Source organism: Bathycoccus prasinos (genome assembly GCF_002220235.1).
Source record: "Bathycoccus prasinos genomic : Chromosome_15".
Classification (NCBI taxonomy): Eukaryota; Viridiplantae; Chlorophyta; class Mamiellophyceae; order Mamiellales; family Bathycoccaceae; genus Bathycoccus; species Bathycoccus prasinos.
In genome coordinates this window covers 349,528-375,380 of record NC_023994.1, presented here as the reverse complement: position 1 = coordinate 375,380, position 25,853 = coordinate 349,528, and the positions used below count along the sequence as shown (strand labels likewise).

The following is a 25,853-nucleotide window of genomic DNA, read 5'->3' as shown; positions in this document are numbered from 1 at the left end:
CGTCGAAGTATGTTGTTTTAGCGCCATTATTGTATTATTATAAATCGTAATTGTTTAAAGAAACGGAGCGGAACGCACGGAATCCTCCACGCCGACTCTCGCAAACGCAGCAGAGATTACGGAAGGATGTTCCTTGCTTTTATTACTTTTGCTCGGAAACGCGCTCGTGCACGCTTTGTGGAACTGTTCGTAAAACGTTGCGTTCCCAGCGCGTTCGAAAACCTCCAACGCGTCTCGACATTCTTTCCAAGACGTCTTCCGCGGGTCCACGGCGCCTAAAAGCGCCTTCTCGAAGTTGTTCTTCATAACGGAGAGGTGCGCGGCGTCCACGAGCGTTTTGCACTGAACATTAACCTTGTCTACATTCAACGAAGATATTGTGGATTGTACGACTTGTTTCTCGATTTCGTTCTCAATCGACTCGATCGCTCGCGACAAACTATCCACGCATCGGTGAGTCAACGGATTCTTCGGCGCGCACTTTGCCATCTTTCGCAGTGCTTTGGTCGCCAACACCCACTTTTGGCGTTTGAAATGGACCAAGAACACTAACGATTGCACGTTCACGTCCTCGTCATTCTTTGCACTCATCAAAAGCGGGTTCATAAAACTCAACGCTTCCTCCATGGGATCTTTGCTCGCTTGCGCAAACGCTTTGGCGCCGTACTTCTCCTCGAGATACTCTTTCTCGATCGCGCTACTGTTGTTGCTATCTTTATTATTATTAGTAGTAGTAGTATTGCTGCTATTCTCGCCGCTGACTGGTTTCCCAGTCCTCTTCGCTTTCGTCTCTCTCGCCCTTTTCAAGTCGTCCGCTAAGAGTTTTTCAAACGATTCAACTTCTTTCTCTTTCTTCTCTTCCTCCTTGCGCGTCTTTTGTCGTTCTTTTTTGCGCTCCTCTTGGTCCAACTTGGACAGTTTCGCTTCCACGCGCTCTTTCTTCGCTTCCAACGGATCGTCGTGCATGTCTACGCAGATTAATATGGCCCTTCGAGCGGCTTTTTTAAACCACGCGGACGCGTAGATATCGTCGCACATTTTCAAAGTGTCCATGAACGATCTCAAAGTTCGTTTCACGTTGACGCAGTACCGGTGGAAATCAATTTGGTCTTCGATGATTTGTTCGCAGTGCGTTCGAATTTCGCGGTAATATTTCAGCGCTCTCCCTGTGTTCTTTTCAAACTTTTCGTGCGAGTGACCGGCTTCGTACGCGTACCAGTTGCATTGCATGTCAAACAAGTTCGTCTTGTAATTTTCGGCGTCCCGAGTAAACAACGTGCCCAGTCGTTCCGCCTCTCTAAATTTACCGCACTGAAAAGCTCTCTTTACGGAGACGGAGTTGATGTATCTGTCCGCTAAATCCATGTTGCGAGCGATTTCGGATTCCTCGTACGCGCCTTCTAAATCTCCCGCTCGCTTTAAAAACCTCGATTTGTTCAAATGAAACTCCAGCACTTTCTCTTGTTCCCCGTCGTTATCGCCGTCGTTTTCATCCTTCGCTTCAATCGCTTCGTCGATGCATTTCAACGCCTCGTCGATTTTACCTATTTTCGCGTAATGCATGGCGAGTAAGTTCAACGCGTATCTGTGCGTCTCTTTTGGTTTCGCCTCCAAAACATCGTCCTTATTATCTGACGACGACGGGAACTTGCCGCTTTTTTTCAACGAATCCGCCGCCGCTTTCAAGACTTTACCTATGGATTTCTCCTCGTCGTGAATGCCTCCGTATAACGACGAAATGTCCGCGAACAAACTCGGCACGCCTTTTCGCAGCGGCTTTTGTATGTATTCTGCTAATAAACTCTCAAACTCGCTGGAATCGTTGACGATTTGTAACGGGTATCGTTTGCACACGCTCGATTTCGCGTGTTTCTTTTGTAAAGCGTCGTAAAGTGTCTTCAACTTTGCAATATCCTCCTCGCTTCTCTTCATCGGAGGCTCCATCAAAGAAACTTTCGTATTCATGGATTTGTGCATCAACTCGTGATACTTTTCGTTATCTGGCATGCGATTGACTAAATCGTTCTCGGCGATTTCTCTCGCCGCGGTCGCGTCGCCTTTCGCAATCTTCAAACGACACAGCTGCGTCAGTCTCGCCGCGTCGTCCACAATCTTCTTCTCGTTCTTCTCCAACAACTCGACGCACTCGTCCACTTTCCCCATCTTCTCTAAAACGACCGCCCGGAAAAGTAAAATCTCGCTCTCTTGAAACGTATCCTCGTACGTCGGTTCCGGAATCTCTTTCTTCTTGGCCAAAAGTTCCCCGTTCCTCCTCGTCCGGTCCATCGTATCGAACTTCTCGAACTCGTTCAACATCTCCAAGCACTCCTCCCACTTCTCGCTCATAAATAAACCAATCACGATTTGATTCGCGCGATCGCTCGACCCCGGTTGCCCCATTTTCAACTCGAACAACTTCCGCCTCGCGTCGACGTACTCGTCCATCTCTCGCAACATCAAATGCGCCTGCGCTAAATCTCTCACCACTAAAAAGTTGTTCGGGTCAATCTTCAGCGCTTGCGAGTAACACTTCGACGCTTCTTTGTAGTTTCGATCTGCTTTGTGGAGTAATCCGTACACGTGCCAACAGACGTGTGAAAAAATGTTGTTTTTCACTCCTTGAGAGACGAACTCGTGTGCTTTTTTCTTCCTCTCTTCCTCTGTCTCGTTCGGTTTCAACTCGCAGTGTCGAACGATTAATCCTTTCATGCATAAGGTTTCCCCGTGGTTTGGGAACTTTTTTAGGATTTTCTCGATTGCGTGTAACGCGTCTTTGAACTTTCGGTGCTCGTACGCGATCAAGGCGTCGTTGAAGAGGTCGCCCTCTTTCCTCGGCAATTGGATTGCACCCCCGGAGTTCGTTTCGGACGCAGCGTGTACCTCGGTGTTGCTGCTCTTTTTTTCTCCTTTTCCTCCGGCACTGTGAGTCGCACTTTTGGACGACGACGAGGACGACGAGGACGCTTTTTTCTTCTTACCACTCGCCATTTTGAAACGAGCGCGTTGTTGTTCTTCTTCTTCTTCTCGCGCGCGCAGTAATGAAGTTCAGAGAAGTGTTGTTCTTTTCTAGGACTTTTTTCTCCCTAAACGCCTTTTGAACTTATTCGAGTACACAATAAAGGAGCACTTCGACGAGCGCGAAACGCTTCCCTCTTCCTCTCTTCCGCGTCCACCCACGCGTCGTGTTGTGTTTGGTGTCGATTTCTCGTCGTTTTTCGATTCGCGAGCGTATATATATAACCTCTGTTCCTTTCTAATACAAAAGCTCATGTGTTCACATGTGTGTGTTTTTTTCTCTGATCAGACATGCGACCAGAGTTACATTCTGATACACCTCTGACGTAGTAGTGTTAGATGTTAAAACGTAACTATATCGTTACCTAATACACTGAGCTTTGATATAAAGTATCCTCAGTCGCTGATTTTGCGATTAATAGAGCGTCACCGATTGCAAAACGACGTGTTACAGTATTCGTCCCACCCCTATTTACGGAAAGAGCAGTCGTTTTTGTATCTCTGAATTCGTTACTTTTGTGGCACTCTCGAAGAGCTGCGCTTCGTTCTCCTTTAAACAACTTTGTCTCGCAGTAGTAGTGGTACATTTTGTTGCGTTCTTTCTCTCGCTGAGTGTCTCTCTCGCTCTCTGTCTCTCGCATTCGTTTGCGTTTTAGGGGAAACGATGACGATGAGAAAAACGACCCCGAACGTGATGTCTTCCCCGTGAAGATGATTTTGCGGTGAAGAAGAAGAAGTAAAAGAAGTCAACGATGAAGACAACAAACGAGGAAAAAAGAGGAGAACTCTTGTTCTCAAACGTGCCCGATTTCCCGATTGTATTCTTCCGAGACGTCGTCGTAATGCCGGGAAGTTTCGTCAGTCGAATGCCAGTCACATTACCGTTTTTAGAGGCGTGCGAAAAGTTTCGCGAAGGACGCCGAGACATCGAGCGGAGCGTAGAACGAAACAGTTCGACGTCGTCGTTTTTCGAAAAAGGGATCATGAAAAAGACATCAAAGAATGATGAGCAAAAGCAGCGTCGTCGTCGAGTGTTCGTTGGCGTGATTCAGTGCGAAACGATTCCAATCGATGGCGAAGAAAACGACGACGCGAGCGAGAAGGAATACGTCGGCACGGTGTGCGAAATCGTGTTCGTCGACGAGAAGGAGCGGAAAGAGTTGATTAGCAAAGAGGGCAGCTTTTGGTTCGTGAATGAAGGACGTTACGGAACTCACGAAAATCAATTCAGCTTGGATGCGTCGAGGTGCACGTACGCGTGTTTAATCGGGACCGGCATAAAATGTGCGCTGAAAAAGATCTCTCGACTGCCTCCGAAACCTCTTTACGATGAGCTTTACGGCCAGTTTTACGTTCCAAACGACGATATGACCGACGAGGAAGCCAGAACAGTCAGATTAAATCTTCATCGCATTTTCGAAGTTCAAAGACAAAAGATTCGCGCTGCTCGGGAAGGAACGGTGGTGGATTTGTTTCAAGATGGAAACGCGGAAACGAAACAGAGCGCTCGATACCTGAAGAAATTGGATCCGTCGAGAGCGATTTTGAAAACAGCGAAAGTCAGTTGTGAATCCTTGCTGAAAGAGGCAACGAAGTGTGCCGCGATGGTGAACAGATGCGGAGGGGATAGGTTGGCGAAGTCGATGAACGACGGAACGTTTCCTTACATTTGTGTCGCCAACAGTCCAGCGCCGGTGCCGTTTTGTCGTTTCGATTTGCTAAACGGGCTATTCGAAATCACAGAAGACGTGCGCGACATCATCGGCTCTAAATACGAACAACGCATCAGCAAATCTCTTTTAGAGAGTACATCTGCCGTGGAAGCGTGTTTTGCTGCCGGTAAAAATTTGTTTCGTGATGGTGAAACGGCAGAAGCGGAAGAAGGTATCGCGGAGCCGATTGGCACGACTGGTCGAGTGTTGAAACACGCAAAGGAAGAAGTTTCTTATTTACAATGCAGAGAGTGTCACTCGCCTTTCGGCAATGCGAGTAAAGCGATTAAGGCGATCAACCCGCCTGTTCATGAAGAAACCATCGACCCAATCCTAGTTTACGGTCCAGGAGCGTCGAAAATATTCTTCAATCCACATTTGCACGAGTGCGAAATTCTCACCGCGAGCGCCAGCCATTTATACAGCTTCACCCGTCCTAATATTTCTCCGGCATTTTATGACGTCGGCTGGACCGGAAGTGCAGAGGAAGTGAACCCGTTCCGATGCTTCTTTGATCGTTACGGTTGGTCAAGCGAGTCCTGTTATTGCTGCAGAAATTTTATAGGTTGGAAGTTTGAACGTTTATCCGAACGCGAAGAAGACGAGGAGGAAAACGAACTCCCGCGAATCTTTTTCGGGTTTCTTAAAAATCAAGTTCAAACGTCCAAAATTCAATCGAGAGAGGAAGAGGAAAAGTGTAAATCGACCGAGTCGGAAACGGATCGGGATTGGAACTATTGGAGAATGCACGAGACGTTCCGCGAGGAGCACCCGATGCGACTCGTGCCTCGCCAAGAGGCGGTGTCTTCAGACGACGACGACGACGGAAACGACGACGTCGACTATGCTGCCCTCGCTGAAGAAAGAGCTAGAATGGAAGAACTCGGCATGAGGATGGGCATGGAAGATGAGGAAGGAGAAGAAGAAGAAACCATGTAAACGCCTTTGCGAGAGAGAAATAGATAGATAAAGAGATTTGTACCATCAAAACATGTACGCGTCAATGTACTACCAAGAGAAGCAGATTTCGAAATATCTTCATTATTCATCCGACACAGACGCACCTGAAACGAGAGCGAAATGCACACGACTCGCGCTTTTTCGCGACGCGCAGCTTCCCTGGAAAGGAGTGCGCGACGACTTCTGTCCTCGTTCGAGTGTTCTGCTTCGTCGTCGAACACGAATGCTGCATTCAAACGCGCATCACGTTCGTCAACGATGTCCCCGCTTTGTTCTCGACCGTTTTCCACATCATCATCATCATCATCATCATCATCATCGAGTGGTTTGAAGAACAACAATAAATTCACCGCCGCTGCACGCGCTGCTTCTGCCACGCGCGCTTTCCGAACGAACGCGCGACGCGCGTTAAAAGCAACGCTCGGGGAACGCGGATATCGCGAGATGGAAAAGATGGTGAAACAGGTACAAAATCCAATGCACGTGTACAGACAAAAAAAGAGAGAAATGAAAGCGATTCGACAACACAACGAACATTTTTTTCGAATCCTCAAAACGATCGGCGTCACCGTCGCGTTGTGGCGCGTTCTCGCGGAAACGAAAGATTTCAGCGAACGCGGGTTCGAGAAAGGGTTTTCGGTCTCGCGAAAAGTGGAGAAGGAGTTACTCGCGAGCGCGATTGCGAGCGCGGCGATGATGAGAGCGTTGACGAAAGGAAGACCGTTGGACGCGGTTGGGATATCGAAACAGTTGGCAAAGAGCGCGTCGAGCGAGTATAAAGGGTTGAGCGAGGTGTTAGGGACGCCGTTGAGAGTGAACGAGAGCGTGTATTCGCAAACGACGAGGAGCGAGCATTGGCGAGGACGAGGGAACAAGGCGATTGTGACCAGGCACGCGTGCGTTATTAGCGGAACGAAAGGCGATGGCGTTTTGAGTTTTTTATGCGTGGAGAATGGGAGCGGTGGTGTGATGTCTGTGGTGAGTACTAAAATCAGTAGTGCCAGTGGTCGTAGTAATGTTGACGTTGAGGATGATATTGGAGATGCGCCATCTTCTTCTCCGAAATCGATACCGCAAATACTCACGTCCGAACAAGTCGCCGCGCACACGTCGACCGCGGTGAAATCCGTCGGAGGGTTCTTCAGACGCACTCTTTTGGAAAACGACACCTCTGCGGTTACCGTAGCTCGAATCGATGTGTTCCCGAACGACGACGACGTCGAAGAAGAAGAACGCGACGACGAAACTACCGCGTCGTGCAAAAAATACACGCCGGCATTGACAACCTATTTGAAAGGCACCGAACGATTAGACGGCGAAGATTTGGCGTTGCATCACGCTCGTGAAAGCGTACGCAGATTCGGATTAGGGCGACGCACGGTCGCGTCCGTGATTGATTTCACGAAAAAAACGAGCGACGACGACTCGTCGAGCTCGAGCGCGGCGGCGGCTTTCAGAAAAGTCTCCTCGAACGAGGATTTGAAAACGTGCATATCGCTCGCCGACGCGAAAGCGACCGAGGTTAAATTTTCCGAGAACGCAGTCATTCGCAAAGAGAAAAGAGAGGTGCGAAAGGAAAAGTTGAAGAAAGTTGGACGGTCTTTGAAATCGTTGCCGTATTAGAATTTGTATTATATATATTACATGTGCGCTCCTCGCTAATCACGCAGACGACGAGGACAACAACTTCGAGACGAACGTATCTTTCCAATAATCTACCTTCTCGAAGACGTTCCTGGGCGACCCGTCGACTAACTCGATCGAGACGCCGTCTATTTGTTTTGGTAACGTCCTCCGAACAGACGTCGTCGTCGTATTCAAAAACCACTCGTCGAGAAGCGACCGAACGACTGCGTTGACGGCTTCCGGCGTTTCGTCGTTCGGACAATGTCCAGATGGGCTTAATTCGTAATACGTGGCGTTTTTAATCACTCTTTTCAAACGCTGTCCCCACAAAGGCACCACCCACGGGTCCTCTCGACCGTAACACAGAGCGACTTTAAAAAACATCGATTCGTTTCGATCGCGTATCGTTTCTAACATTTCGTCGTAACTCAATCGAGACGCTTTCGGCGAGGTGAACGTGCTGATAAAAGCTCGTATTGCGAATTCATTTTCAGTGGGTTCGATTATATTCTCGATCAGTGATTCTTCGATTTTAGTTTTGTCGGCGTAGACTAAAGTCAACAGCATTCTCACGTTTTCTTTCGATCGAAAGTTATCCCAGTACGGTTGCGTCAATTTCACGATGAACTCGTTCTCTTTCGTCAAAAAGCGCACTCTCTTCTCCAGAAATCCCCAAAACGGAGTCGCGTTTAACAAAATAATCCCATCTGTGATATCTTCGCTCGTCGCGGCGACGTACAGCGCCAACTTCCCGCCCAAAGAGTTCCCCGCGAGCACCACCTTCACCTTCGCCTCCTCCGTCGATGATTTCAAAACAACCTCTCTCACGAAGTACTCCACCTGGTCTCTCCAACTGTCCATGCTGTATTCAAAATCCCTCACGTCTTCTCCGCTTCTAGGCCAGGATTTGCCTTGGCCGCAAATATCCATCGACCACGCGCATACTTCTTCATCGCTTAACGCGTTCAATTGCTTCCTGTAGTGAAACGTCCCAACGCCAAATCCGTGCAAGAATATCACGTGCACTTTTGCCGCTTTCACGTCGCCTTTGCGTTCGTAATAACACCTGTGCTTGGCAAATTCGTAGACACCTTGAAACACGGCGCCTTTTTCTTCGTCGTCGTCGTCCTTTCGGAGCGTTTCTGTCGTCGTTTCATCCTTCGTCGTCGACGACGAGATTGGTTTCCCCCAAGCGCGGAAACGTGAAGTGTTTCTCTTCGTTCCGAAACGTAAACGACGCGCAGTGAATGACACGAATCCGCTTTTGTTGCTGCTTTGAAGACGAGTGCGCCGAGTCGAAGTCGTCGTCGACGCGTGAAGAGAAGAGAGGAGTCGGTGGTGTGTTTCTGCGAGCATGTTTTATCGCGAGAGGGGAGTCGAGATAAAATGAGGGAAGTGAGAGGCTTTGTGACGTGGTAAGCGAAAAATGCCGATTTCGCGTACAACGAGTGTAATTCTGATTAGGATTCTGATTCCGATTCTGATTCTGGTACGTGTAACTCTCCATCTTCGTATCGCCAATCCAATGGTAAAGGGCAGTTGTTATCGAGGAGGTATTGTACACATTCGGGGTGGTTTTCCTCGTGCGCGGAGCGTATGGCGACCTCGTCCCAAGGCGCTTTGGCGGTTTCGTGTAAGTACCTCAAACAGTCCAAATGGCCGTTCATGGCCGCATATACACACGCCAATTCGTTATATTTATTATACTTACGATCAACAAGATATTCGAGTATGTGAAGGTAAACATTTTCAGCCGCCCAAGCGGCAATTCTCCAATCCCACGGCGCTTTCGCTACTTCGCATAAGTATTTGAGGCACTCGAGATGACCTTGTGAGGCAGCCCATGCACACGCCCTCTCATCAATAGGACACTCATTTGCCACGCAATACTTCACCATTTCCAGATTACCTTGACTTGCGGCCATATTAATCGTCATTATATCCCACTCACAATTTTTCTCCTCTCGCGCCCACTTGAGTAACTCGAGTTTATTCGTTTCAGCAACTTCACGGCAGAAATCTGTTTCGTCCCACCATCTCGGCCACAACGATTTATTCTCCAACGCAACTTCCAAAGTCGATATCGACGACATCTCGTACACTCTAAACCCCTTTTCTAAATCACCCGCGCGAGACGATCTCTTAATCAACTTTCTCGTTTCACTGTTCACATCGTACAAGAATTTCACCTCCGTTTGATTCAATCTCGGAACGATATGCGTCAAACTTATATCGTCGTTCTTCACGACCAAATCCCACAAAGAATCTCTCTCACCAACCTTCCTCTTCCTCGCTCTCGTCGTCACCATCGCGCAGGTGACTCTTTCTCCTCCAGACATAGTCAAAACTCTTATATATAGTAGTCGCTTTTTTTAGGGGAATTTCAAAAAGATTTGATTTGCGAGAGAGAGACTGCATGAGAGCGGAGAGAGAGAGAGTCAAATAAATCTTATATTACACGTCATCCTCAAACCAATGTTTCCAACTGTCTAAACCTTCCACTAAATCTAAATCCAACGCTTCCTCGCACACTCTCGCGTCTTTTCGAATCCTCTCGATGAGATTTTCGACCGTCGTGAAATTACACTCGGCTCGAACGTACGCGCAAACGAGGACGGATAAGGTCTCGTCGTAAAAATCTTCCTCGAATTCGCGGAGTAACCACGGCTCGATAGATTTTCGCTTATCGTTGAAGAAAGGGTTGTACCCGATGGACATGACCGTTCGGTGAATGCCGGTGGATTTGTGTTTTCCAGAAGAGATTTTGGCGAAGCCGAAATAGATCCCAGGCGCGAGTTTGTCTATTTGCTGCTTCAAAGGCACGACGTCGAGGTTCGCGGTTGGAATTCCTAACATTTTACTCCCGCGTCCAAAACCGCGAATGACTGGACCAGTTAACTCTAAAAACGCGTCGAGCTTTAAAAACCTTTCGTATTTACGCGTCTGACTACTCAAGCTCGCGTCTCCGTCCTCTTTGACGAATTCCACCGTCTTTACCTCTTTCCAATCCTCAAACTTTGGCAAACCAAAATCTTCCAACTCGATGTCCATCAACGAGTGATACACTCGATCCGCGCCTTTATACATGTCGAACTTTTCTCTCCTCAAGCTCGGCACCGCGACGCAACAACACCCGGCCGCTTTGGCCGCGGAGACTCCGTGCGGCGTATCCTCAAACACCAAACACCTTCCCGCGTCTTCTCTCTTCACGCCTAACCGTTCCATCGCCAAGTGGAATATTTCCGGGTCTGGTTTCCCTTTCGCGACTTCATCCCCGCAACAAATCGCGTCGAAATAACTCAGCAAATCCCCTCTGTGATTACCATCATCGCTCGTCCTCCCGGTGCTCTTCATCTTTTTCTCGAGCTCTTTCCTGCTCGTCGACGTCGCCAACGCCATCGGTACTTTCTTCCTCTTCAAAAATTCCAACAATCTCACCGCTCCGGGCATGTCCGGTATATCGATTCCGTCCCATTGTAACTTCTCCCCGCATTTTGTCAACAACTCCGCGGGTTTTACCACGTCGTGTAAACTTAGTTTTTCGCACAACTCCACGCTCGCTTCCAACGGTCTTTGGCCTCTGCAGTCCTCCGCGGCGTCGAATATCTCGCGCTCGCTGACTGATTTTTTCATCGTTTTTATCGTCGAAACGACCGCCTCGTCCACGATCGCTTCCGTGTTGATTAACGTGCCGTCTAAGTCGAAGATGACGCAACAGCACTCGTTCTCATCATTTTCGCGCATGTTGTTTTGTTCGCAAAGTCGCTCTTCTTCTCTGCAATGCTCTGCAATTTTCCCCTCAACAAATCAAGTTTAAGAGACAAAAGTCCTTTTAAAACAACGCATATAATACTACGAACAACACAAAGGCAAACGAATCGTCGTCGTTTACTCAGCGGTCGTTTCTTCTCAGTCTCCCTCCCTCTCTCTCTCTATCGTACTCAGCGCAGACTTTTGTGTGTGTATCTAAATACGAAAAAGCGCAGAAAAGTTCGTATCTTTTTTCCCGCCAAAAAGCCAAAAAGCCAAAAAAACGACAAGTCAGAGACAAAAAACTCTTCTCGAGGAAAGAAACTCAAACGAATTTTTTCTCACTACTCAATCCCAAAGAAGAGACACATCTCTATATATGCTTAGGAGACGAACGATGATGACGATGATTTCTTATTCTTCTTCCGCGACGAGTTTTGCTGCGAGGAATGCGAAGAGCCACGTGGCGTCGTCGTCATCTTTTTCTTCCTTTTCCTTCGCATCATCGAGGCGCAGAAGCACGATGATGATGATTTCGAACGACGAGAACGAGAAGAAGAACAATACGAACGCGACGATGACGACGAAGAAAACGACGAAGAAAAAGAACGGGTTCAGATGTTTCGCGTCGCGAGGAGGAGGAGAAGTCTCGGTGTGCGACGAGGAGGAGGAGAACGCATCGAAAGAAGTGACTTCCTCTTTGAACAACAGCTCGGTCGCGAATAGTACGAACAATAACATCAAAAGAAACGAAAGCGAAGAGGAAACGCAGAAAGGCGTCGGGTCGGTGCATTTAATTTTAGGACCCATGTTTGCCGGGAAAACGACGCGTTTATTAGAGCGAGTGAAACAGTTGGAAGAGTCCGTGAGCGCGAACGTTTTGCTCTTAAAGTCGGACAAAGATACGAGGTACGCCAAGGATAAAGTAGTCACGCACGACGGGAGAGGGAGAGAGTGTTTCCCGGTGAAGTCGCTGGAGTTGGAGGTGGTGGTGAAGACGGTCGGGGAACGGAAATGGAACGAGTGCGACGTCGTCGCGGTGGACGAGGCGCAGTTTTTGACGAATTTATACGAGTTTTGTCGAGTCGCGGCGGACGAGCACAATAAGATTGTTTTAGTCGCCGGGTTGAACGGCGATTTCAAAAGAGAGACATTCGGTGAGGTGCAAGAGACGTTGCCGCTGTGTGATTCGGTGACGAAATTAACCGCGAAGTGTAAGTGCGGACGACCGGCGTTGTTTAGTAAGAGAATCGTAAACGTCGGGGACGGGCAGGAGTTAGTCGGCGGCGCGGATAAATATTTGCCGGCGTGCAGACGATGCTTTCTAAATTAATTTTTTGCTGCGCCTACTAGTTGGTGCTACGTTAGTTATGTGTGTGTTGCATTAAATTGTACTCGCGAGAAGAGAGTTGCTTTTTCTATGCTTGTTTCAGTGCTTATCTTCTTCGCATTACTTGCTCGCGCGTCGCTGCGCTTCGAGGATTTCGCGATTGGTCAAGGAGATGTTAAATCTCTCCCTCAAAGCGTTCCGAGCTTCTTTGATTGGCGTGTCTACTTTTTTCACCTTCTTGAGCTCGTCGACGATGACTCTCTCCAACGGAGATTCGTCGTTGTTTTCCATCACGGCTAATATTCTTCGAGCGACTTGAAACAACACCGCCGCGTCGCGACCGCGAAGATTCGGGTTCGAAAGCACGCGTTCAATCGCTTTAAATTCTCGAGATTGTAAATCTATCGAATCCTCGTCTTCTGTATCCGCGCGATCATCTGTAGCTGATGGACAAACATCCAACGACCGCCTGGCGCTGAATAACGCCTGGGTCAACTGTTGCTTCTCGCCCGAACTCATCAGTTTATCGGTTTCCGTTTTACCCGCGTTGGTTTGCTTTCTCAAAGACGCCGTGCTTTCCTCGCTATTGATATCGCTGTTATTGTTATCATCTTTATCATTATTGTTGCTACTGCTGCTGCTGCTACTACTACTACTACTACCACCACCACTCGATGATGACGACGACGATCCGTGTCCACTTTTCCTTCTTCTGTCTTCTTCCAAAGTCGTCTCGACGAACGCTTCGTACGCTACCACTCCAACCGCGTGACTCAAATTCAAACTCGTCGGACCAGAACTCCCCGTGTATTTCAAACTCTTTCCGCAAACCTCGCCAACACCCGCGGTCGGTATCGCGACTAAATATTGCGCCGTTCTCAACTCCTCGTTCGTCAATCCAACTCTCTCGTTCCCGAACAAAAACGAGACTTTCTCTCCGTCCAGAGCCAATTTCGCGGCTTTTCGGCACGCTTCTCTTGAATCCAACATCGGTTGCGACCCGTCGCGATTTCTCGCCGTCGTCGCAAACACCACCGTTCGATCCGCCGTCGCAGATTTCACGTCCGGATACCACGCCTCCTTCGACGCTCTCTCGAGCATCCAATCCGCCGCGCAGGCGAACCGATACGCCTCTCCGCTCATCGTTTTCTTCGCGTCTTTGTTGGATGTTAATAAACTCGCGGTAAACAAATCCGGCATTTCGCCTTCCGTTTCGCTCGCCTCGTCTTTGTTCTCGTACTGCGTTGTTGTTCTTCGATTCTTTTTCTCATCATTTTTATCATTAATATCATCATTGTCATCATCATCCGACGAATCATCATCCGGCGTCGGTTCGAACACGAACGAGCTGCCTTGCACTATTTTCAGGTCGTAAATGCCAAAGTTTTGCATCACCCTCGCGCAACTCCCCACGTTCATCGGGCCTTGCGGGTTCACCAGCGCGAAAGAAATGTTCGTCAACGCCGGGGAGTTTCTCTTTTGGGTTTCCGCCCAGAGAGGAAGCGTGTTTTTGTTGTTGTTATTCGTATTCTCCGTGGTGGCGGCGGCCAACGGTTTTGCCCCTAAAGTCTTCTTCTTTTGTCGTCGTCGTCTTGAAGGCTGTCCTCGAGGAGTCACGGGAGACGACGACGAGAACGAAACGCGGGAAATGGGCATCATCTTAACGACGACGAGTGAGGAGGACGAGTGGGTGAAGTTTTATGCGCGTGTTTTATTCAAGTATGTGTAGTATTTGTTGTGGGGAAAGAATTCTATTTTTTCTTTTGCCTCTTGTTGCTTTTGTTGTCGTCGACGACGCTTCGCGGAGGAGGATCGACGTTCTCGTCGTCGTCCTTTTCACCACCCACCTCCGGCGCTGCTTTCGAGGCTGCTTTCTCTTCTTCGCTCTCGAGTGTGTGTTCGTCATCGTCTTTGATCCTCTCGAAAACTTTCGTCTCTTCGTCCATGACGCACAACCCGCCGCTAAAGATGGTAAAAAATCCACCTCTGACTTTCAACTCGCCCTTGGCTATTCGATCCCGGACGAACGGGAACGTTTTCACGTTTTCCACGCTCTGTCGGACGTTTTCGTGTTCCAACTGTCTCAATCGTTCGTCTTTGTCGTACTCGGAGCAGACGCGTTTTACGCTCTCTTTGAGTAACCCGCACCACGCGTCCACGTAACCGCTTCCGTCGTCGTCCTCGTCTACGTCGGCGTCTTTCTTTTCGACTTTTGCCTCCTCCGGCTCTGAGAACAAACTCAACGCGTGCGCGCACCCGCCGCACTGCGCGTGCCCTAAAACAACGATTGCTTCTACTTTCAGCGATTTCACCGCGTATTCGATCGCCGCGCACGTCCCGTGGTGCGCAGTCTCTGCTGTTTTATCCTCGTGCTTCACGAACCTCGGTATCACGTTCGCGACGTTTCTCACGGTAAATATCTCCCCCGGGTCCGCGTTAAACACGAGCGTCGGGTCGTACCGGCTGTCGCAACACGACACGCACAAAACTTTGCACCCGCGCTGCCCTTCCCGGCTGAGCGTTTTCAACTTTGAATCCAATCGTTTCGTCAATTTTTCCCGACGGAAACGTTTATACCCGACGAGTAAACGGTCGATCACGTCCTCGCCTTTAGTAGTATTCGTATCATCATCGTCGTCGTTCGAAGCAGGGGCTACCATTCTTCTCTGAAATGCACTGAATTCGCCGCCGTTCGTTTCGTGCGGTGTCGAAAGTAAAGAAGGAATACAAATGTGACGAATCGAAAGCGTTTTTCTCCTCAGAACAAAAATGCGTCCGAGTGGTAAAAAAGGCACGAACAACCCCGCCTGGGCGGAGCGAAACGCGGTCGAACGCTCGACGAAAATGACACGCGATGGGGCCGCCCCAGCGACGAGGACGAAAGTCACTCGGTACCGCGCCGGCGTGACCCCAGAGTGGGCGAAAAGAGACGACGAATCTTCGTCTTCGTCTTCGTCTTCTTCTTCGGGAAACGAGAAGGAATTGGACGAAGGAAAATTGGAAACGAAAAGCGCTTCGAGGAGGACGAGAACGACAACGACGACACCAACGCGGGATCTGAAACGAGAATCCTCCTCTGAATCTGAATCTGAATCTGAAGAGGAGGATGAAGAGGAGAGTTCCGAAGACGAGGACGCGCGAGATAGGAAACGGGCGCTGTTAAAGGCGAAATTGTTGACAAAATCACCAGCCGCTTTGGTGGCTGCTGCTGCTCCAGCGGAGGAGGAGGATCGGGAGGAAAAGAAGAAGAAGAAGAAACAGGGAGAGAGCAGCAGCAGCAGTAGCTCTGAATATGAAACCGATACGGAGGATGAGAGCGGAGACGAGAGCTCGTCGTCGTCGTCCAGCGAAAGCGAAGGTACGGGTCCGAAACTCTTCAAACCGGTGTTCGTCTCGAAAACGAAGCGAGAGGCGAACGCCAAGGCGGAACTCTCGGCGAGAAGGGAAGCGGAAAAGGACGAGGAGGATTTGGAAGAGGAGAAATTGATTAAGAATCAGAACGCAAAAGAAGCTGTGCAACGAGAGATTACGTTGGAATACCAGCGAGAAGTCGCGGAGAAGGATTACCTCGGCGAGGAAGTGAACACGGACTCGGACGAGGAGGACGAGGAAGAGGCGAGGAGGAATTACGAGCAATGGAAGATGCGAGAGTTTAAACGAATCGTACGGGATAGATGTAAACAGCGATTAGAAGTAGAAGAGGAGGAAGAGCGAGAGCGGTTAAGAAACATGACCGAGGAGGAAAGAGAGTTACACGCGGCGAAACTGAAAGCGCTGAAAGACGCCAAAGAGCAAGGAAAAGAGAAATCGAAGATGCGCTTCATGCAAAAGTATTACCACAAAGGGGCGTTTTTCCAAGAAGCTGGAGACGACGAGTTCGCGACGACGGAAAAAGCGGAAATTTTCAATCGCGATTTCAACGAGGCGACGAACGCGGAGAAAGGCGTGGATCGATCGGCCGTTCCGGAAGCGATGAAGTTGAGACACGGCCAGTTTGGCAAGGCCGGAAGAAGCAAGTGGACGCACTTGTCGAACGAAGATACCACGTTCGTGAACACCGAGGACGTGCGCTTACGCAACGCGCAAGAGGCGCTGATGAAGCAAAAGAAACTCGAAGAGCAAGCGAGTGGAGGAGCAGGAGAAGACGAAGAAGGTGGAGGAGGAGAGAAAAAAGGCTCCTTTCGCGGAGGCTCGCGCTTGACCGTGGATAAAAATATTGAGAAATTATTCGACTCCAAAAGAGCCGGAATGAAGGCAAAGAAATAGATAGATAGTATGTTTAGTAGATAAATAATAATAACAGTATAGCGCGATTATGTATCATCAGAATGTTGTCGTTTGCACACGTTTCGTATAGTTGATAGATAAAAATTACAATGTTGTCACTGTCCCGCTTTCGTGTGCGTTTTCATTTGTTTTTGTTGTTATTCTTCTCTCCTCTCTCGTTGTTTATAAACATTGAATAAATATAATAATAATTTAATTTGGTAAAAGGAACAATCAAGTCGTTCCTCGCGGGTCGTATCGGTTTAGTTCTTGTCTGTTGTTGCTATAATCGGTTTTGTATGAATATTCTCTTCTTTCACATTTAGATGAAAAAACCAAAGAATATTATCGTCTGTAACTCGATTGCACAAACTCGCCCAAGTTATCCCGCATGGCATTTTTCGCAATCTCTTGCAATGCCGCCGAGTACACGATCAATCGCTCGTGCTCGTTCCAGCTGTTGTGCCAGTCCGCCTCGATGGTATCTCTCTTTTGCAACAACTCCAAAGACGTCGATCTCGCTTGGTCCGCCGCCGCTCTGGTCTCGGACATGACTTGCATCAACGCCTTGACCGCCGCTTGAGTATGTCTCGGGTTTTCGAGAACCTTTTTGTGCGCCGCGGCGGCTTTTTCTTCCGCCGCTTCCGCCTTCTTCACGTCTTCCAAAGCGTGGTTGTACGCCTTGGACGCTTCCTTCTTTTGAGCCTCTTTCGACTTCATTTCCAACTCGGTCGCTTTTAAGTCAACCTTGGCTTGTTCCGCCGCGGCGATCTTATCTTGCGCGTCCTTGATCGGGTCAACTTCCGCCGCCGGTTCTGCTTCTTTCTTTGACTTCTTCGAGGACTTCTTTTCCTTCTTACCGACGGCAGCGGCTTCGTCGTCGTCCGTCGGCGTCACTTCGTCCACGGCAACGTCGGCGTCCGGGTCCACCGCGGCATCCGCGTCCTCCTCCGCGGTCTCGTCGACGGATTGTTCCTCTTCTTCGTCAACAGCCGCCGCCGGGTCTTCCACATCGACGACATCTTCATCAGTCGCTGTCGCCTTCTTCTTGGAAGAGTGTTTCTTGGACTTCTTTTCCACCGAAGAAGTGTCTTCTTCATCCATGGTTGGATCCTCATCAGCCGGCAAATCGTCTTCTCCCGTCAAAGTCTCTTCCTCTTCCTCCGGCATCGTTTCCTCTTCCTCCGACGAACCCTCTTCCTCCACGGGCGTTTCTTCTTCCGCGTCCTCAGACTTCTTCTTGGAAGACTTCTTGGAAGACTTCTTGGTTTCAGCCGCCGGTTTTTCCTCCTCCTCTTTTGCTTCTTCACCTTCTTCTTCGACGACGTCTTCTTCCGTCGGCTCGACCTCCTCCGTCTCGGACGAAGACGACTTCTTCTTCGAGGACTTCTTCTTCTTTCCCTTCTGTTGTTGTTGTTGTTGTTGTTGTGAGATCATTAAAAAAAGAGAGAAAGCAAACGATTTGCGTGAGTAAACAACAACAACAACAACAACAACGACAACAAAGAGAGACAACAAACGAATACTACTTTTGAATCATCGTCGAATAAAAATGTCTCTCTTCCTTCGATCCCGCGCGGTGTCGACTCGAAGAGAATTCGAGAGTTGGTGAGAGATCACCCAAAATTGGAAAAAGAAACGAAACGAACGAAACGTTTTATACCTCTTGATCGTCGTCGCCGACTAAGGAGGTCATGTATCCTCTCAGTTGTTTGATTTCCTCGGCCATTTCCTCTTTGGTCATGGTGTCTGGATCCGCCGGTTGTGTGGTTTCTTCGACAGAAGACGCTTTAATGTCTTCGTCTTCGCCAACGTTCGCCAGAGAAGTCTTGGCTTTTTTGGCCGCGGCTGCGCTGTGCGCGGTGGAATGCTTCACCGAAGACGCTTTCGAACCTAATCTCGCCACGCCGAGTTGAGAAGTACCACCGGATAACTTATATTGCGCGGCGGATCTCCCGGCCACGAACGAGCCCGAGCACGCCAACGCGACGATCCCGAGACCGTACGCCACGTTCTTCAGCGAGACAGCGTTGGATGGATTCTTTTTTCCAATCATCGAATCATCTTTACGGGGCAACAAAGTCGCGCATTCCATGTCCTCGATGGACACGTAATTCTTCGATGTGTTGGATGAAGAAGGCGGTGCGGTGTTCATGTTTAGTATCGTTTGTTTTCGTTTACGAGTGCGTGTATGTGTTTAGTATATGTGATACACCTTTCGAAACGCGTGGAGAACAATGAGGAAAAGGCACGTCTCTCCGCGTCCTTTTTTGTTACTTTTTTTCGTGAAAAAAAGGTAGAATTTTGCTCCTCTAAAACGACTGTACTGTGGGGCGAGCGCGTCTCTCTCTCTCTGGCGTTCTCTTTCGCGAAGAATACTCTTGAACGCTCTTTCGTGGTGTACCGTTTGAGTGACTGTGTTTGGTGGTGGTGGTCAAAGTTTGGTGGTGTTGCGCGTTTGCTTTTGCGTCGTACGTGTGCTTTCTCTTTGGTAGTGGTGAAGGTGCTTTTTTTCCCTTCATATAGAAGAAGAGCTATTTATGTACTGCCACACACAAAAGCAAAGCTCTCACATCTCTCTTGAATCTTTTTCTTCAAATCTGTCTTTTGTTCTTGGTGGTGAAGGTGGCGTTCGAGACGAAGCGCAGATTTTTCTCAAACGCACACTCTCGCGACTTTTACGATATTTTCCTTTGCTTCTTACCACCAACAACACCAACACAAAGAAGAGATATATATACATAACAACGCCGCGTTCCCGCGCGCGATACCATAAAACGCACGGTACTACTCATAGAACCGCAAACGACTTACAGCGACGAGAGTGAGAGAAAGCTCCCAGAGAGAGAGAGACGCAAAGAGAGAGAGAGAGAGAGATTGGAAATTCGTTTCCCCAACCTTCTTCTTCTTCTTCTTATCTGAGCGTCGTCCTCGCGTCGCCGGCGAGAACGGTGCCCGTAACATGTTAGGCCGACGATTACCGTCGTTCGTCGAACGCGCGAACGCGTTTTGCTCCTCGAATACCAACACCACCACCGCGACGACTCGAGAGGCGAAGATCGCGACGACGGAAGGAGAAGGAGAAGAAGACGAGGACGACGAAAGCGCTTTGGATATGATTTCGTCGCGCCGATCGGACGACGACGATGCGCGCGTCGAAGACGACAAAGAGGAGGAAAGGCGCGCGACGCGAGGAAAAGAAGAAGTAAGAACAAGAATAAACGAAGACTTTGACAAAACCAACAGCGGGAACGACGCGTTTCGCGCGACGGAAACGACGACTCTTGAGAAGAAGAAGAAGAAGAAGAATCGAGCGCGAGGCGTTTCCTCCTCCTCTCCTATGTTGGAAGCGTTGACGGAAGAGTTGATCGCTTCGCTCCGTCCGTCGAAACAATCGGAAAAGAGACGACGAATGGTGTTTCGGAAGATGGAGTCGTTAATCCGCGAGTGTTTCGAGAAAGAATTCGAGGGAGAGGGAGTGAACGAGAAAAAGAATACCATCGTGGTTTCCGCGTTTGGTTCGGTGCCGTTTGGGACGTACTTGCCGGACGGGGACATCGACGTGTGCATATTAGGCGATCACGAGGTTTTGGATTCGCAGTCGTGGCCGGAACGGTTGAGCGCGTTTATAGCGAGGAAGGAACGCGAGGAGAAGAAGAAACGGACGATGAGGATGACGACGACGAAGAAGAAGATGGAGATGAAGAAAGAGAAGATGAAGAATGCGACGAGAACAACAACGAAAGAAGAAGAAGAACAAGAAGAAGACCAAGAAGAAGAAAGTCAAGAAGAAAACCACGAAGAAGAAGAAGAAGAAGAATACCTCTTAGAGGTGAAAGATATCGTGGTGATTCACGCGGACGTGCGTTTGTTGAAGTGCGTCGTCGACGGCATCGTCGTCGACGTGAGCGCCAATCAATTCGGAGGCTTGGCCACGCTGGCGTTTTTAAAAGAAGTGAACTCGAAAATCGGGAAGAACGATTTATTCAAACGATCGGTGATTCTTGTGAAAGCGTGGGCGTTTTACGAATCGCGGATATTGGGCGCGCCGTACGCGTTGTTGTCCACGTACGCGTTGAAGACTTTAATCATTTGCGCTTTGAGAAGATTTAACAAAAAGGAGTCAAAGTCTGATGCGACTAAAACGAAGAAGAGAGAAATCGCGACGCCGTTGGACGTTTTGAGAATATTTTTTGAATACGTGTCGGATTTTCCGTGGGAAACGCACGCGGTGACCATCTTTGGTGACGTTCCGGTGGAGAAGTTGGACAAGGTTTCCGTGAGAGAGTTTAGCAGCAGCAGCAAGAGCGAGAAAAATAAAAACAAAAACAACGACGACGAAAGAGAAGAAAAGGATGACGAAGAAGCGGAAGAAGATCCTTTATTGGACGATACCTTTGTGGATACGATTTTGAAGTCGTACGGACCAGATTCGCGACCGGATGCGAACGTCTTGTTAAACATAGGGAACGGCAAGAAAGCTCCGTTTCGACGACGCGCGATTGGAGCGAAGCATTTGCACATATTAGATCCGCTATCCGAGACGAACAACTTGGGGCGATCGGTTTCGTTGGGCAACTTCGCGAGAGTTCGAGCGGCGTTCCGATTAGGCGCGGAACGGTTGAAACGATTAGAGATGGAATCGGAACCTGAAAACATCACGAGAGGGTTCGAATATTTTTTCAAAGTCGCCTTGGCGAACCGAGGTGGGAAGCTCGCGAGCTGCGTCGGAGACGACGACGAGAAGTTTACCGGGCCACCTGCCTCGCCGCCGCAGGCGACGAACGCTTTACACAAGAGAAAACCATCGCTCGGTTCGTCTTCGCCGTTTCATTCGCACTCCGTCGCGGACGATTTAGTGGCGCTGAAGTCGCCTTGTAAATCCAAAGAGTCGCCGATCGGGAAAGAAAAGATTTCGAACGAAGAAGATAACGAGGAAAAGATTCGCCTAATGCTCGACGAGGAAGAAAAGGACGCGCACGGGGAGAGAGGTTTGTTTTGGGGTCGATGGGATGGACCTGCCACGTCGAGCGCTTTGCCGAGAGCGCTATCCTCGGCTGAAGCGAGAGTGGAGATTTCTAACGCGCGCGACAAAGCGAAGTCATCATCGTCGAGTGATTCGATGTCGCCGCCGGGTTCGGACGCGTCCTCGCCGGTTGTTTCACCGCCGCGATCGGAAACGGGTGATTCTACCACGGATTCCGCGGAGTATTCCGGAGACGATACGAAGTCGATGATGTCGCTTGGGTCGGACAGTAACGCGACGGCGTCTTCGAGCGGAAGCATGCCGCCGCACTCGCCGTTATCGCCTTTGGATAAATACATGTCTGCGGCAGCGTTCAAGACGGCATCCATACCGCCATCGATTGAAGAGTCGAAAGATATCATCACGGGTTGCTTGGAAACCATTCACAAGCACCTGAACTTTGGCATCGAAATGCAACGATTGGCGATTGAGCGACAAAACGCGGCGTTGAACAGCGCGATGATGATGAACAAACGCAATAATATGAGTAATAACGTTGTCGCGCAACCTCCGCCATTACCGTCCTCGCCGCCGCGAAGTAGCAACGTTGCTTTCGTACCTTTAATGCCGTCCATGCCGCCGCCGCCTCTGCCGCCGCCGCCGCCGCATCCGCCGCTACCGCCGCATTCTGTACCACAACCAATTACTACGGTTTCGGCGCCGTCTGTTGTCGTTCCGAGATCTGTCGTTAATGTTCCCGCGCCGCAAGCGAGAACAAAGACACCTTCGATGAACGTTCGACCAAAGCCGAATCTGATACCGCAGGCGACGACGAAGACGACGACGACGACGAAGACTATTCCAACTGCTCGAGTGCCATCGATGAATTGGAAAGTCGCGTGTGGCAACTCGAATTCGTCGTCCGCGGCAAATACGCCGACGAGAAATACGACGAACGCGGAACCCGCGGCGGGAAGCAACGTGAACGTCGTTTCGGCGAAACTCATGGAGCATCAGTCTCGAGACGCTCTCGAACACGAACGGGCGTTGAAATCGTCCTCCGATAACTCCATCACCACGGGGAGAAACGGCGACCAAAACGCGTCCATGGTGGAAACCGTGGCGTGGGTCCACGTCGCTCGCGGTGGTGCCGCTCGTCAAGCGCGATCGAGCATCGATAACGAAGACCTGTTGTCGAAGAAGGAGCAACCGTCCACTCCGTCGCCGGAGGAGAAAAAAATGAAGAAGACTGGTAAAATGTGGGGCGCGAAGGAGAAGAAAAAAGCGAAAGCGGAAGAAGCCGCCGCCGCGGCGGCGGCTTTAGTCAACGACAAGCTCGCGCACGAACGCGACGATATCGAGCGAGAACTCTCGAAAGGTCACTCGTCTCCCGCTCGGTGCAAATCGGTACCTTTACAACCTTCTTGGGGGCCGAAAGGCGCCGTGTGTTTAGACACGCTAAGAAAAGTTGCCGAGAAGAAGACGACGACGACGACGAGCAAGAAAATCTCGCCGCCAGGTTCGGTTCTTAGCGAAGACGGCGCACCACCTTGCGTCACTTTCGACGACTCCGAGGTCCAAATCGCTTTAGAGGCGGCTCAAACATCCTCGAAAGGCGTCTGGGCCGGCGACGAACAACAACAACAACAACAAGACGCCTCCTCTTTCTCCTCCTCCTCCGCGCGAAACCGCCAGAAATCCAAAAGCGCCAACAGCAGCCCTTCGCGAAACAAGACGAGAGAAAAGAACAAAAACATCGCGCCTGCACCGGAAACGTCCTGCGAAAAAAGCTTCCCGAAATTCGGAAACGCTTCGAAAACGACGACGATAAAAACAAACGCCAAAATCATCACCGCCGAGAGGAGCGTCGCAAACGCCGACGCTACGAAAGACACCAACCAAAACGCGAAAACTTCGCAAACTTCCACGCGATGCTGGGCTTCTCTCCTTTAATACAAATAAAACGAAAAAGGAGAGGAGAACTCGGCAAAAACGACGACGATCGAGAAGAAGAAATAGAGAGAAGCGCTTTTTATATACAATACATCCATCTATACAATACTACTACACATAGCACAGACAACTTTTTTAAGACAATTTGAACTCCACGTGTATATATATAAAGAACTAATGTGTTGTTTAATAGAAGATGTGCGTTCGATGCGTCGTTTTCTCGCGCTCGAGAGAAAGAGACAGAGACAGAGAGAGACGCATCACATATTTAGGGTGTAGGTTTTAGAGAACAAACAAAAGAGGAAGAAAAACACAAAACACGCACAGAAAAATGGACGACGACACCACCACCAAGGACGACCAGTACTTGACGGACGTGTTGTCCTATTCCGTCGATCGCTTGGCCAAGGTGCGTTTTTTCGTTTCTTCTTCTTTTCCGTTCGTTTTTACTTCTTCTTCTTCGTTGTCGTTATCGGTCTCTTTCCTTTTCCATTTCACAATCGATCTCCAAATTCAAAGCGGTTTTGGAGATGTAAAAGCATCGAGAGAGGAGACGCGCGCGTTCGTACTCTCGCAAATTCCGACGAGGAGGAGGCGCGCACGCGCGCGCTTTTCATCTCTCTTCTCGATTTTGACGACGACGAAAATGAAAATGCGTTTGCCCTCGAACGACGAATACTGATGCGACTACTATTATTATTCTGGGAAACGACAGGAACCGGAACGTTTGCGCCAGGAACTGTTACGCACGGAAAAGAAGCAAAAAGATGCGGCGATAAAACAGTACCGAGCGTTTATCGCCGCGCATTCCGCGTACGACGTGGTCCGGGATCGAGTGGAGAAAGCGAGGGCGGATTTATCCTCGGTCGCGGACGCGTTACCGGAGCTGAAGAAATCGTGCAGAGACTTTGCGAACCGAGCGGAAAGCGTGGCGAGAGCGAGAGCGGTGAATCAACAGCTTTTAAATCGCGTACCCGGGGACATATCGGATATTTTAGAGATTCCGCAAACGCAAGAGCAATGCGGGAGGAACGGCGCGTACGACGAGGCGTTGGATTTAGAGCTGTACGCGGAACGGTTGAGAGCGAGTTTACCGGACGTTCCGGTGATTGATGATTTGCGAGAAAGCGCGAGGATGACGAATAAGAAGATGTTGAAGAAGTTATTGGTGAGGTTGCAAGAACCGATTCAGTTGCCGGAATGTTTGAGGATCGTGGGACACGTGCGAAGGTCGAGGTACTTTGAGAGCGAAACCGCGCTGAGGAGAGCGTTTTTGGCGAGGAGAGAAGTGTTCGTGAGAAACGCGTGCGAGGAGGTGAGGAGATGGTTGGCGCCGTACGATCGAGCGAAGAAGTTGACGGACGTGCACAGAGTGCACGTGTTTGACGTGGTGACGCAGTATCGCGCCATCTTTAGCGACGGCGATAGCAGCAGCGCGACGGAAGGAGCATCATCAGCAACAACAACAACAACGAGTAATAGTAATAGCGACGTAACCGCGGACGAGTCGGCGATTTTGCTCTCCGCGTGGTCCTCGCAAAGAGCGGAATCGTATAAGAACGCTTTAGACGAATCGTTACAAAGGGTCGACGAAGGCGGCGCGTTGGCGTCTGTTTTTGAACACTGCGAGTACTGCGGGAATTCCTTAGCTCGAGTTGGCGTGGAAACGAGACCTTTACTGAGAGAAGTGTTTGAAAAGCACGCCTTGCGAATATTCGAGGACGCGTTAGTTGCCGCTTCGGAAGCGTTCGAGAAGTCCTTGAGCACGCACCGCTGGACGACGTATTTAGCCGGAGGAGAAACGACAACAGAGAACGACGACGGAAATAATAATAAAGATGCGAACAGTGAATACTCTCCGCCGCAATCTCTCTTAGAACACGCCCCAGTTGCGGCTTTCGTCAACGGCATCGTCGCGGCGTTTAACGAAGTTCGTTTGTTAACTCCCAAATTAAGACGCTGTAAGAAACCGTTTGCGAAGAGTTTGCGAAAAACATTCGAAAGCGGTCAAAAGAGTTTGAAGAACAGAGAAAAGAACGAGTTAACATCGAGCACGGAGAAGAAGAAAGAAGCGTTCAAGGATGCGGTCAGAGCGTACGAGAAAGTCGCGGCACCGTACGCCTCGAAATGTTTCGCGAGACTCTTCTTCGGCGGTTTTGAAAGCGCGAAGGCCGCAGAGGATGTTGGTTTGGTCGTTTTGTTATAAATACGCGTAATAATACTAATAATAAAAATTTACGCGAAGAGAATACACACATTGAGTGGTTTTGTACCG

The 25,853-nt window shown here is 49.6% G+C and overlaps 14 protein-coding genes across 14 annotated transcripts; 6 read left to right on the top strand and 8 right to left on the bottom strand.

Annotated features, from left to right (window-relative positions):
• Nucleotides 1-54: 54 nt before the first annotated feature.
• Bathy15g02010 (N-alpha-acetyltransferase 15, NatA auxiliary subunit) lies at nucleotides 55-2,988 on the bottom strand (the record flags this gene model as incomplete). Its single annotated transcript, XM_007508759.1, has 1 exon — nucleotides 55-2,988. One exon carries the CDS (start codon nucleotides 2,986-2,988, stop codon nucleotides 55-57), a length of 2,934 nt encoding a protein of 977 aa, XP_007508821.1.
• Nucleotides 2,989-3,767: 779 nt separating this feature from the next.
• On the top strand, nucleotides 3,768-5,666 carry Bathy15g02000 (unknown protein; the record flags this gene model as incomplete). Its single annotated transcript, XM_007508698.1, has 1 exon — nucleotides 3,768-5,666. One exon carries the CDS (start codon nucleotides 3,768-3,770, stop codon nucleotides 5,664-5,666), a length of 1,899 nt encoding a protein of 632 aa, XP_007508760.1.
• A 141-nt stretch (nucleotides 5,667-5,807) lies between these two features.
• Bathy15g01990 (unknown protein) lies at nucleotides 5,808-7,272 on the top strand (the record flags this gene model as incomplete). Its single annotated transcript, XM_007508792.1, has 2 exons — nucleotides 5,808-7,148; nucleotides 7,231-7,272. 2 exons carry the CDS (start codon nucleotides 5,808-5,810, stop codon nucleotides 7,270-7,272), a joined length of 1,383 nt encoding a protein of 460 aa, XP_007508854.1.
• A 77-nt stretch (nucleotides 7,273-7,349) lies between these two features.
• Bathy15g01980 (predicted protein) lies at nucleotides 7,350-8,669 on the bottom strand (the record flags this gene model as incomplete). Its single annotated transcript, XM_007508699.1, has 1 exon — nucleotides 7,350-8,669. The coding sequence occupies one exon, from the start codon at nucleotides 8,667-8,669 to the stop codon at nucleotides 7,350-7,352; it is 1,320 nt and encodes a 439-aa protein (XP_007508761.1).
• Nucleotides 8,670-8,773: 104 nt separating this feature from the next.
• Nucleotides 8,774-9,652, bottom strand: Bathy15g01970 (the record flags this gene model as incomplete). The annotated part of the gene is made up of 1 exon (XM_007508835.1): nucleotides 8,774-9,652. The coding sequence occupies one exon, from the start codon at nucleotides 9,650-9,652 to the stop codon at nucleotides 8,774-8,776; it is 879 nt and encodes a 292-aa protein (XP_007508897.1).
• Nucleotides 9,653-9,767: 115 nt separating this feature from the next.
• Bathy15g01960 (predicted protein) lies at nucleotides 9,768-11,057 on the bottom strand (the record flags this gene model as incomplete). The annotated part of the gene is made up of 1 exon (XM_007508933.1): nucleotides 9,768-11,057. The coding sequence occupies one exon, from the start codon at nucleotides 11,055-11,057 to the stop codon at nucleotides 9,768-9,770; it is 1,290 nt and encodes a 429-aa protein (XP_007508995.1).
• A 406-nt stretch (nucleotides 11,058-11,463) lies between these two features.
• Bathy15g01950 (thymidine kinase) lies at nucleotides 11,464-12,396 on the top strand (the record flags this gene model as incomplete). The annotated part of the gene is made up of 1 exon (XM_007508927.1): nucleotides 11,464-12,396. The coding sequence occupies one exon, from the start codon at nucleotides 11,464-11,466 to the stop codon at nucleotides 12,394-12,396; it is 933 nt and encodes a 310-aa protein (XP_007508989.1).
• Nucleotides 12,397-12,513: 117 nt separating this feature from the next.
• Nucleotides 12,514-14,052, bottom strand: Bathy15g01940 (RNA methyltransferase, TrmH family, group 1; the record flags this gene model as incomplete). Its single annotated transcript, XM_007508691.1, has 1 exon — nucleotides 12,514-14,052. The coding sequence occupies one exon, from the start codon at nucleotides 14,050-14,052 to the stop codon at nucleotides 12,514-12,516; it is 1,539 nt and encodes a 512-aa protein (XP_007508753.1).
• Nucleotides 14,053-14,144: 92 nt separating this feature from the next.
• On the bottom strand, nucleotides 14,145-15,053 carry Bathy15g01930 (carbonate dehydratase; the record flags this gene model as incomplete). The annotated part of the gene is made up of 1 exon (XM_007508761.1): nucleotides 14,145-15,053. The coding sequence occupies one exon, from the start codon at nucleotides 15,051-15,053 to the stop codon at nucleotides 14,145-14,147; it is 909 nt and encodes a 302-aa protein (XP_007508823.1).
• A 109-nt stretch (nucleotides 15,054-15,162) lies between these two features.
• Bathy15g01920 (predicted protein) lies at nucleotides 15,163-16,659 on the top strand (the record flags this gene model as incomplete). The annotated part of the gene is made up of 1 exon (XM_007508870.1): nucleotides 15,163-16,659. The coding sequence occupies one exon, from the start codon at nucleotides 15,163-15,165 to the stop codon at nucleotides 16,657-16,659; it is 1,497 nt and encodes a 498-aa protein (XP_007508932.1).
• Nucleotides 16,660-17,004: 345 nt separating this feature from the next.
• Nucleotides 17,005-18,096, bottom strand: Bathy15g01910 (unknown protein; the record flags this gene model as incomplete). The annotated part of the gene is made up of 1 exon (XM_007508713.1): nucleotides 17,005-18,096. One exon carries the CDS (start codon nucleotides 18,094-18,096, stop codon nucleotides 17,005-17,007), a length of 1,092 nt encoding a protein of 363 aa, XP_007508775.1.
• A 220-nt stretch (nucleotides 18,097-18,316) lies between these two features.
• On the bottom strand, nucleotides 18,317-18,814 carry Bathy15g01900 (unknown protein; the record flags this gene model as incomplete). Its single annotated transcript, XM_007508932.1, has 1 exon — nucleotides 18,317-18,814. One exon carries the CDS (start codon nucleotides 18,812-18,814, stop codon nucleotides 18,317-18,319), a length of 498 nt encoding a protein of 165 aa, XP_007508994.1.
• Nucleotides 18,815-19,621: 807 nt separating this feature from the next.
• On the top strand, nucleotides 19,622-23,578 carry Bathy15g01890 (predicted protein; the record flags this gene model as incomplete). Its single annotated transcript, XM_007508774.1, has 1 exon — nucleotides 19,622-23,578. The coding sequence occupies one exon, from the start codon at nucleotides 19,622-19,624 to the stop codon at nucleotides 23,576-23,578; it is 3,957 nt and encodes a 1,318-aa protein (XP_007508836.1).
• Nucleotides 23,579-23,909: 331 nt separating this feature from the next.
• On the top strand, nucleotides 23,910-25,784 carry Bathy15g01880 (predicted protein; the record flags this gene model as incomplete). The annotated part of the gene is made up of 2 exons (XM_007508802.1): nucleotides 23,910-23,987; nucleotides 24,294-25,784. 2 exons carry the CDS (start codon nucleotides 23,910-23,912, stop codon nucleotides 25,782-25,784), a joined length of 1,569 nt encoding a protein of 522 aa, XP_007508864.1.
• Nucleotides 25,785-25,853: the final 69 nt, after the last annotated feature.